Raw genomic sequence first — 11,849 nt, forward strand, 5'->3', positions numbered from 1 at the left:
TGCCTAGATTAACAGCAGAAGAAATAGAATACCTAAATAATCCCATATCAGAAAAAGAAATTGAACAAGCCATCAAAGAACTCCCTAAGAAAAAATTGTTCTTTACTTCTTGTTATAATCTCCTACTGGCTGTGCTCCCCCTCTCACCCCAGTGCCCCAGATACTTTCTGCCTACTTTTCAAGTTGTTCTCTTCATGAAAGTTGCTTCACTTTTTCTCCTTGTGGGTTCTTTCACTCCTGTATTTGTTTTGTGGTATTATTTTAAGATTGGTTGGAGAGGATTCTCATGGTGGTTTTGAGCTTTCTCTGTTTCTATTCCTCCATCTTGGCTCTGCCTCCTAGCTTTCAAAATTTACTTTTCAGAGCATTGAAGGGTTGAGAGCCTTAAGCTTCTATATTCATTAGGGAGATTGGTCTGTAGTTTTCTTTCTCTGTTTTTGATCTACCTGGCTTTGGAATCAGTACCATTTTTGTGTCATAAAAGGAATTTGGTAGGACTCCTTTGCTTATTATATCAAATAATTTGTATAGTATTGGGATTAGTTGCTCTTTGAATGTCTGATCAGATCATAATGCAATAAAATTAATAATTAGTAAGGGCACCTGGACAGGCAAATCAAAAACGAATTGGAAATTAAATGATATGATTCTCCAAAACCAGCTAGTCAAAGAAGAAATCATAGAAACAATCAACAATTTCATTGAAGAGAATGACAATGATGAGACATCCTACCAAACTCTGTGGGATGCAGCCATGGCAGTACTCAGGGGGAAATTTATATTCTTGAGTGCATATATTAACAAATTAAGGAGGGCAGAGATCAATGAATTGGGCATGCAACTTAAAAAACTTGGAAGCAAGCAAATTAAAAATCCCCAGATGAAAACTAAATTAGAAATACTAAAAATCAAGGGAGAAATTAATAAAATCAAAAGTAAAAGAACTATTGATTTAATAAATAAGACTAGAAGTTGGTATTTTGAAAAAACAGATAAAATAGACAAAGTAATGGTCAATCTAATTAAAAAAGGAAAGAAGAAAACCAAAGTGACAGTATCAAAGATGAAAAGGGAGACCTCACCTCTAATGAAGGGGAAATTAAGGCAATCATTAAAAACTATTTTGCCCAATTATATGGCAATAAATATAGCAATCTAGGAGATATGGATGAATATTTACAAAAATGCAAATTGCCTAGATTAACAGTGGAAGAAATAGAATACCTAAATAATCCCATATCAGAAAAAGAAATTGAACAAGCCATCAAAGAACTCCCTAAGAAAAAATTGTTCTTTACTTCTTGTTATAATCTCCTACTGGCTGTGCTCCCCCTCTCACCCCAGTGCCCCAGATACTTTCTGCCTACTTTTCAAGTTGTTCTCTTCATGAAAGTTGCCTCACTTTTTCTCCTTGTGGGTTCTTTCACTCCTGTATTTGTTTTGTGGTATTATTTTAAGATTGGTTGGAGAGGATTCTCATGGTGGTTTTGAGCTTTCTCTGTTTCTATTCCTCCATCTTGGCTCTGCCTCCTAGCTTTCAAAATTTACTTTTCAGAGCATTGAAGGGTTGAGAGCCTTAAGCTTCACTCTGTGTCCTCTTTTCTTCTCCTCCCTGCCTGTTTTTTGAAGTTAAACTGCCTTAAACAGCTTGCTCCAAAATTTTTTAGATAGAGATGGACAAATGAGACACAAAAGTTGGAAGGAGAGCCTTGAGACTTTGTTTTTCCTCCCTTCACCAACTCTATAATTTGCCTGTCTTACTATTGCTCACCCAAGCCAAATGTCAGCCCTGACTTCCTTGACCATCCACCTTCTCCCCTTCTTCTGTTGTTGAATGAGTTGAAAGAAGTTACATGACTGCTTATGAAAAGCATAAATTTCATGTTATCCAGCTTAAATAAGGCCCTCCTCCCTATAGAAGAGCAATCTTTTTATTCTGCACTAATTGGTTACCTATCCAATTATCTTCATCCTTCTCTTCATCTCAAAATACATTAATATTGTCTTCCATTTTCTCCTCCTTTAGTCTCTAATGATGAAATGACCCTTCTTGCAAAGGCCAGGAACCCCTACGTGTCTGCCCTTGTATTGCTTCCCATCTTTAGCAGATTGCCTTCTCAGTTATTCCCTCTTTAATGTTTAACTTCTTCTGTACTGGTTCCTTCACTACATCCCCCAAACATGCCAAAGTCTTTCCCTTTACTTTAAAAAAACAAAAAACAAAACTCTCACCTTCCTTCTTGGAATCAATACTGTGTATTGGTTATGAGGCAGAAGAGTGGTAAGGGCTAGGCAATGGGGGTCAAGTGGCTTGCCCAGGGTCACTCAGCTTTGGAAGTATCTAGTTAGCTGCCTCTTATTCCCCCATACTTAAAAAACCTTCAAGTAGATCCTTCCATCTCTACTGGTTATTATTCTCTATATTTTCCCTTTTTTCAGCTAAACTCAAAAAAACTGTCTATACCTGTTGCCTCTACTTCTTTGCTCATTCCTTAACCCCTTGCAACTGGCTTCCAACTTTATCAGTCAGTTTCCCCAACTGATGATCTTTGCTTGTTCCATTTTATTTGAACTCTGTGTGTTTGATTTGACACTATTAATCACTCTTCTGAATACTCTCTTTTCTCTGGGTTTTTGTGACAAATTTCTCCCCCATTTGCCCTACCCATCTTATTAAATACTTGTTGATTGAGCACTCAGTGTAAAGAACACTGGATTGTGAGTCAAGGGACTTGGTTCACACTACCTCTAAGATGTCGGGCAAATTATTTACTCTCTCTGGGCCTTAGTTTCCTTATCTATAAAATGATTAGATTAGTTTAGATGGCCTTGAAGGCTTTCTAGCTCTTTTAAGACTGTGATCCTGTGAAAAATATAGAAACCCTTGATGTTATTTTTTTCTAACTAAAAAAATAAATTTATGTAGCCCTCATTGAAAATTATTTATCAGCCAGGGAAATGCAATGTGAATCTATGTTTATATAATATATAGAATTTAACCAATTATCACATGATGATTCCTTAAAGATAGATTTAAAATCTTAGGTTTTCTTTTGGGTGTTTCTTTATTCTAATTGTAACCTATATTTACTTTAAAAGTATGTGTTGGGGGCAACTAAGCCTGGAGATAGAAGGTCCTGAGTTCAAATATGGCCTCAGTTACTTCTAGTTGTATGACTCTGGGCAAGTCACTTAGCCCCCATTGTCTAACCCTTGCCACTCTTCTGCCTTGGAACTGATACTTAATATTGATTCTAAGACAGAAGTAAGGGTTAAAAAAAATTTTTTTTAAGTTCAACTAAAGCTGAATTCCAATAGCAAAAGGCTAGAAAGAGCTGATATCACTTAGCATTAGACTGATAATCAGTTTTAACTACAGAGATCTGCCAGACCAAAACCTTAATTGATAATTATCGTTATTTAGCTCATATTGAAAAGTAAAAACAGATGACAGATTTTGGTTCATGTAGCATATAAAAAAGTAGAAGTTCCCATAAGCACATCAATGATTTATTGTTTTTAAAAGCATTGTGAACTGTTTGGAGTTTCTGTTTTGTGTCTGTTTCTTTGACCCTTGAAATAACCATAGCAGCATAGATTTGACTCGGCTTGACTCCAGATGATGGAATGAGAGGGAAAAGGCTCTGGAATAGACTTATGAACTACTGGAAATCATGCATATTCAACAGGACAACATAATGTATGATGATAGTATCTATTCTCTGAGGAATGCAAAGTGCTTTCTGGGATTTTTTTTTTTTAATCTTTACTATATTAACTTGGAAGAAAGTGAAGGTGTACAGATGGCAATATCCCCGTTTTACAGAGAGGATTTTTTTTAAGGACATTTGATATCAAGGTTGACATTAAATTTCTCAGCCTGTCATTGTTTTACAATAGGTTATATTACCTATCTGAAAGATATAAAAATGTTCCATTTAAAAGCACATTTTTAATTGTATCAAGTTGTGACATGGACACACCTAATTGGACAGAAGTGTGTCTATATCCTATTAAACTCTCACAAAGGGAGCTATAAGCTATATATTTCTGTATCTTCCTCATATTTTTAAAAATTTGTTTCTTACTCTACTAGTAAAGGAAACATGTAAACTAGTGTATTTAATAGAGAGTACTATGTTGTATTTGAAATATTGGGAACAAATGCCCTCAGATTTACAAATTCTGTAGTCTGATGTCCCTGAAATTAATTGTGGTGCATGCAGTGATCATAGGTTGTTGCTAACCCTCATTAAACAAACTTTACTTTTTATAGTATCAAAAGTACCTGTTTAAGCATGGTATGGTAGTAGACAAGAGAGGCATGATCTCCACCCCTGGTTATTATCTCAAGCAGGAATCAGTCTATTACAACCCCAGGGCCAAATTCAGCCATCCTGTAAGACAACAATGATTTTTACATTTTCCAATATAATAAAAATTGATTAAAAAATGTAAAAACTGTTCTTTTTAAACTCAGCTAGCAGGCCGAGTTTGCCCACCTCTAATCTAGAGAAAGAGAATAAACTATTTTGAAGACAGCTACAAAGAGATGTTAACTGCACTTCTCAGAGGGTAGCCTCTTTTAAAGAGGATATTGAAGCAATTTATATAGAAGTTCTATTCTCTTAAAGAGAAATCATACCATCCTCCCTTCTAGTCATTCTTGTCTAATCTGAGGCCCTTTGGGAACCAGATAAGAACGTGCAGTTGCCATGACTCATTTTTGTCAGTAAGTCAGGAGATCTAAGCTTTGAAACTAGCCCAGTGCCTTTCATATAGCAACTCAGTATGTAGCCTTTGTGATTTCATCTCTGTGGATACTCCTTTTACACCAATGCAGATTTATGCCTTGATAGAAACAGAAATATGTTCTCGTGACCAAAAAATCCATTGCTTGATGGCAATATGGATCTGGACTTGAAGCCATTTTCATCTTGCCAAGGGCTATAGAGCAGCTTGAATTGTCTTGGCCTAGGGCGACCTCCATTTCATAATGGAGCTTCAGAATAGGAGGGAGGAAAAGCTGCTCTTTCTAAACAGTGTCTTTGCTCATATTCAATGTTCAGTACAGACAGGCAGCCCCCAATTTCTGAACAGATTGCATTCTGGAAATTCATAAATAAACCTGTTGGTAGTGCTTAACAGTTAAACCTCATTATGCCATTCATACAAATCTCTACGGGACAAGTGACTCTTACCTTTGCACTGTGAATAGTTTCCCAGGCCAGCCTACAAATGCCTGTGTAATGGTAACATCTGAAATACAGTCCTGTGCTAGTGATATTTAAATTTACCATCATGTGTGCTTGCAGTGTTTCTAAGAGAGAATTGTTTCAAAGCTCTCATTTGGGATAGCCAGGACATATATTCCTCTCTCTGCAGGTGGAGTAAACTGGGGATGTCACCCCTTGGTCTCCAGCAGACTGGACTTCAGGGAGTCAGGGATAAGGAATTCTAGAGCCTGCAACTTCTGCCTTGATCTTTGCTTAGTCCTGGCAAAAAAGCATGTGTGCACACAGATGCACATTTTCTCTCTCTGTCTCTCTGTCTCTGTCTCTGTCTCTCTCTCTTTCTGTCTGTCTGTCTGTCTGTCTGTCTCACTCTCTCTCCTTCTCCTTCTCTCTCTCCCCCTCAACATACTTATTTGCCTTCCACTACTTGGGATATCTCCTTGAAAGAACCCTGGCTCTAAATCTGAATGCCACACTTCAGGCTCACTGTCTTGGTGATATTGGACAAAGCATTTCATTTTCTTGGAGCCTTGGTTTCCCCATATGTAAAATCAGGTGTTCAGTCCAGATGGGCTCCAGATGGGCTCTGAGCTCCTTTCTAATTCTAGCTCCCCTATGTCCTATGAGCCTAGGACCCCTGCTGAACCTGGGACATTGGCAGTGAGTGGTTCATATTCATTGTGAAGCTACTATTCAGTATGATGCACTGTGCCAAGAGCATTTCCCTCCTTTCCTACCATCGATACAGCCACCTCATAGCCTCATGGTTAGGCCTGAGGCAGTGGGAGCAGAACAGCAGGCCCTTGTGGGAAGGGCCTGAGGAGAAGGTCTCTCAGGGGTCACACGGGCAGATATGTGCACCTCTACATTTCATGTACTTCCACTGCCCCAGCCAGTATCTTTTCACAAGTCATTAATTAGTTTTAACCAAATTCCCACAGTAAATTTGTGAAATTTTACTATAATGCCATTCTGCCATTTATCCCCATTGTAACATTTATAACATTGCTCCAGTGGAACTAACTGCCCTGTATCATTATTTCACTTTCTGTCCTCTTTTCACGGAATCATTTCAGAATGTGAACTAGGGCACACCTATATGCCAAAAGCCTCTGCAACCTTCTTTATAGAAGTGACATTACAACCAGCCAACCTTCCCTCCAAGGTATCAGGTCTCTGTTCAGATGTGTTTGTATGTACCTTGCATGTTTCTATTTCACATTTGAGGCCATAAAGATTTAAAATCAGTCAGTTTGTTAGGCATGTGCTATGTAAAAGGCAACAGACTATGAGCTGAGAAAATACTGAGATAAATAGAAGCTGGTTCACACCCTGAAGAAACTTAGCAAATAAAGTAAGGACAGATCTAAGTTGGAATATAAGTACATAAAAGAGGACAAATACGCTGTAAAAGTTTAAAGAAGGATGGTTGATTCAAAGTGTTTATTCCAAAAAAATTTGTTTTTCTTGCAACCCAAATTGATTAGCAACATTTCATCATATTTAGGAAATGATGGTAACATTCCACTGCTGACACTGAGAACTTTAACACAAGACAGCAAATGGGTATAGCCAGACCTAGAGACTGAAGGTCCTGAGTTCAAATTCACCCCAGATACTTCCTAGCTCTGTCACTTAACCCCATTTACGTAGCCCTTCCCACTCTTCTGCCTTGGAACTGATACTTGCATCAATTCTAAAAAGATATATGTTTTAAAAAATAGAAAGAGAGAACTTTAAAACAAACTTATAACATGAGAAGAAGGTTAACTAGTGGAAAACTCTTAATTCTCTATTGGAATTCAGGCAGTGTCAAGAGCTATAGAAGAAGGCTCTTGGCATGATGGATGGACTTCCAGGGAGGATGCAGAGGGTGCTGTAGTGGAGGAGTTAACAGGATAAAGAGGAATATTGTAATCTGTACCATTGAAGGGAATTCCCACATTTATGAGGTCACTGATATAGCCAAAGAGAATAATACAGTGGATCAGGCCTTCTGTCTGAGAAGAAACAGAGGAAAGCACACTGGCTCTAGAATCAGAAAGGAGATCAATTAGGACAGAATAATCATTGAGGCTGAGCCAAGAAAAGAATACCAGGAAGATAGTTTTGGACTCAGTTTTTGTCGTCTTATTGCTCTTTGAGGCAGTAGATATTGCAATAATCAGTTTGTGTTCCTTTTACAACCATTGGAATTGAATGTTCTTAATAGTAATTTAATTTTTTAAATTAAATTACTTAATAGTAATTTAATTCTCTCTCCCATGTTCTTTTCAGCATTGCAATGGCAACAAAAGAAAATATGACATCACAGAGAGGGATGTTGAAATCTATACAAAGCCGGATGAACACGTTGGCCAGTATCCTTTGGGAAGCTTAATGTCTGTGTTTATTTCTACTTTCTAGCATGGCCACATTCATCAGTAGCATTGAGGGCATTGGGCAGTCACACTGTACAAATATAAACTTACACTCTGACTCCATGAAAGATTAATCCAACTCATCTCCAAAAGATGAATTGTACAAGTGATTGAGCATTATGCTCTAGGATAAATAGCCTTAGAGGAAAGAAAGTCATTGTAAATTTGAAAATTATTCACTAATAATAATTATTTTGCATTTTTAAAGCTTCAGAATAATAAAAAGATCATGTCTGACATGTTGATCTAAATTGCGTGCTGCTTGCTTCTTTGTCACAAGTAAAACAAGTCACTGGCAAAGAGTTCAAAGAGAAAGACAGCTGTGCACATTGACTTGTTTGTGGCAAGCAAGGGAATATCTTCTATTTGTTAGAGAATTCCACCTTTGTGAGTGGTTCTGTTATTAGATTGCACTACTGATTGGCTGTATCTTTAACTTTTTTATTCCTCATTTTTCTCATCTTAATTAGCACAAAATACATCAAAGAGATTGAAAAATAAGGCCTTAAATGAGGGCAGATTAATAGACCTTTTTATCCCCAGGTCTAAGTTACTCTTCTGAATAACTTAGAAAGTTAGGCACTGGGTGCAGCGGGGTGGTTCAGTCGATTGAGAGCCAGGCCTAGAGACGGGAGGTCTTAGGTTCAAATCTAGCCTCAAATACTTCCTAGCTGTGTGATCCTGGGCAAGTCATTTGACCCCCATTGCCCACCCTTACCACTCTTTTCCCTTAGAACCAATAGACAGTATTGATTCTAAGATGGGAGGTAAGGGTTTAAAAAAAAAGAAAAAAAGAAAGTTAGGCACTCAAGAGGACCACGAAGGACTCTTTAGTACCTCTTTGAGGAAAAAGCATACTATTTTCTAGAGCTGTAGATCCCATCATCTCACTTAATTTATGCTACTTTAAATTTAATGTTATGTTAAATTTACTGCTGAAAATCATGTGTTATACCTTTTATTTCCTAAAGCAAAATGATATCTTGAAGTCTATTTAGAAATATTAATAAGTACAACAAGCATGTATGAAATGCCTTCTCTGTGCCTGGTAATGCCTAGCAATGTGCAAAGCATTCTCTACTAATATTTGCAGAGATACAAGAACAAATCAGCCTCTTCTTCTATCTTTACATAATCTTTAGCCTAGGAAGAGAAATAGCAGATGACCAGGAAAAAGGCCATGCTGGCTGCCTCCTGCTAAGAGAAATCCTGGAGCATCCTCCCAGCTCCAGCTGTTGGGAAGAGAGAAGCATGGCCAAGGTTACAGCAAACCTGTACTTCTTGGGGCTTGTTCCTCGGGTTGTGGTGGTCTCTGAGCTGCCTCCCTATTTTGGGAGATTTCCCTTTGCTCTTTACTGCTGTTTCTGACCATCTGCTCATCTTCTTTACTGGTCAGTGCCATCTCTTTGGCTTTTCCCGAAGCATCCTTCCTTGTCATATGACCTTAACAGGAGCTTCCCCCAGATCGGTTTCCTGCTGTGAACAGCCTAATCCAGCGAATCAACCTGCGCAAACGGCGAGACTCCCTCATCCTGGGAGGGGTCGTTGGTGTCTGCACTATCCTTTTGCTGCTCTACGCTTTCCACTAATGGACATTCTCTAGAGACTCTTTGACAACCACCACTTCCTTGAGTTGATTCCAGTTACAGAACAGTGAAAGGAAGACATGGACAGACCTGGGGAGTTGTTGATCAGCATCATGTCATTTAAGGCCTATGAGAGGCCGTGTGCTGGTCAGGGTTGGGGCTGGAGCTACAGTGTTTGTGTCCTCTTCTCAGCAAAATTTTTATCCCCCTTTTTGTTTCAAATCCAAACCAAGAAAAGTTCTCAATCCTTTGTGTCTTTCTATGAGGTAAGTAAACATATTAAGGAAAAAAAGGTATGAATGCAGCCTGCCTGGCAATTAACTACTCATTAAAAGAAAAGCCCATTGGAAGTTTGAATGTCTTTAGTGGGCCAATGTTCCCTGATTCTTTGGGCCTGTGACCAGTGTATTGTAGCTTTAAGCCATCAGGGACATGAAGTTTATGAAGGAATGAATGAAGTTTTTCTTTCTTTTTTTTTTTTTTTTTTAATTTCTGGTGAATAGTCAGATCATTCTATGTCATCTATGCTACAGATTCTATTCTGTGGCTTCAAACCTTTTTTCCCCAGAATTCAAAGATAATTCTGTTTGCATAGAAAGTATCTTATTCTTTTGTTGAGTGTGTGTCTAGTGTGGGAGAACTTTAGGAAAATAGCCTCACTTTGACATAGGAAGATCAAGTCTCTGGCCCTAATTGAAATGCAATAGATACTTGTTCTCACCGTGAGCAACAGCTATGACAGAAGCAATCCTGGTATTTTTATATATGGTCTGGTGGGCTGGTAGTCATCTAAAAATCTTTGAAAAAAAGGCAGTGGTTTTTTTTAAAAGGTTGTTCATTGTTTTGACTGTCTTTTTTTTTAATTGAATTAATGTTTTCTACTTGGGAAGTAGAACAAGATCTAAATTCTAATGAAATGAGAAACTTGGCCAGCTCTCAAAAGTTCCCCAAACTGTTACATGCTCCAAGTCATCTTGAGTCAAAACTGACATACATGTATCACTGAGAAAGGGCACAGCCCAGGTTGCACATGGGCTTCTCCGCCTCGTGTAGCTCTGTCGTGTGTGAACAAAAATAATCGAAGAGACCCCATATCATCTTCTGCTGCATTACATGTCCTTTCTTGTTTCTGCTGTGTGAGTGAACCGGGTCACCCCGTGTCTATCTAATTGTAGATCGCATCTGTTAAAGGTCTCTGAACCTTCAGAATGTTATTTTGCTGTTCATTGTACATGTTGCAGAATCTTCTTTCATCCACTCCCATCTTCTGTTCATCACCCACAAAAATATAAACTACCCCCGAGAGTTCTTTTAGAGTTCAGACATTTGATCTAGTCCTCCAGGCAGTTAATTCCTCATCATGGTAATATCATAATCCTAGGCAGTGTGGAAACTTGCTCAACATCTCTGTTCCTTGCCTCGAGAAAAGACTGTTCTAACCATTGGATTTCTGATTCATGCTCTGGATTCTACCAGAAGGACTGAAAGAGCTTTAGATCTGGTCACAGAACCACCCCATGGTGTGTAGATTATATTGTTCATTTGATCTAGATAGAGGCTTCTATCTAAAGTGACACACTGGTGTGATAGGATATAAAGACTGCAGAGGTTTTTTTTTTAATGTCAGAGTTCTAATGCCTTCTGGATTAGGAGGAGACTTGGTAATATTTTTAAATTATGGGGTTTATTTTTCTATGTATGGGTTGATCATTTCATTGATTGGGGATGCCCTTGATTTGAAAGAATATTAATTTTCCCTACATGAAGCTTGATGGATCAGGGAAGTAAATTCATTAATTAAACTCTCTCTGTTGGGAGATCAGAACTCCCCTGATGCTTATTATCTTTGATTTTTTTTCAAAGGGCCTCAATTGGTGGTTATGTCCCAGCTAGAGTTTGTAGGACTTTTGGTTACTATATGGTTGGCATTTATAAAATCTGCAGTATCATAAATAAAGTTATTTATTTAATTATATAACCAGTCTTTTTACTGGTCTGATTATTTGGTGCATTCATTAAATCTAATTGTATGAGAATCAAACTATTATGGAAAATAATCTTGCTAACTACAACTAAATAAATAATCCATTTTGTTGGTTGGTTAACCTTTTAGTCAGGGTCAAGCATATGTGAAGGAATAGAATTTGTCAGGAATCTTTGTTTCTTTACTGGTTATTACTAATGAATTTTTCTTTGTAACCTCCCCCTCCCCCAAGCCATCCCAAAGTCCATATGATCCATTATTACTGTTGTCTGCCTCACTACAGCTGGATACCAGTGGCCAAGATATATTTGTTACAATCAGGATTATTTCATTGTCTCTGTTTAATATATTCTGACATTCTCCAGAAAGACTGTTCAGAAATGCCACTAATCCCTATAGTATCTTAGAATGTGAGGTTGAAAGGGACTCTGGCACTCATCTAAGCCAGAGAAGCCAGCTTACTTTCTGGAGATCACCCAACTAGTCAGTGGCAGAGCTAGCTAGCCCTCACCTCCTCCTAGTTCAGCGGCCCCTTGGCTTTAAATTCATATCATTTGCCTGATGAGGAGTTCTTGTTGAGAAGAGAAGGTTCAGTTTTGAAATTCTCTGTCCAAAAGATCTTGTC

At 38.0% G+C, this 11,849-nt stretch overlaps 1 protein-coding gene across 4 annotated transcripts in view; it reads left to right on the forward strand.

The window, feature by feature from the left end:
• GOSR1 (golgi SNAP receptor complex member 1) overlaps positions 1-11,215 on the forward strand; it is a 77,203-nt gene extending 65,988 nt beyond the window's left edge. For 3 of the 4 annotated variants that reach the window (XM_044672905.1, XM_044672908.1, XM_044672906.1), the window contains exons 8-9: positions 7,512-7,594; positions 9,119-11,215. In XM_044672905.1, coding sequence (XP_044528840.1) covers positions 7,512-7,594; positions 9,119-9,243 — 208 coding nt within the window. In that variant the 3' untranslated portion in view covers positions 9,244-11,215. Of the gene's footprint in view, positions 1-7,511; positions 7,708-9,118 lie in introns of those variants that run through there. The other variant, XM_044672909.1, reaches the window with a different exon arrangement.
• The last annotated feature ends 634 nt before the right edge of the window (positions 11,216-11,849 follow it).

The sequence above is a fragment of the Gracilinanus agilis genome, chromosome 4, assembly GCF_016433145.1.
Source record: "Gracilinanus agilis isolate LMUSP501 chromosome 4, AgileGrace, whole genome shotgun sequence".
Lineage (NCBI taxonomy): Eukaryota > Metazoa > Chordata > Mammalia > Didelphimorphia > Didelphidae > Gracilinanus > Gracilinanus agilis.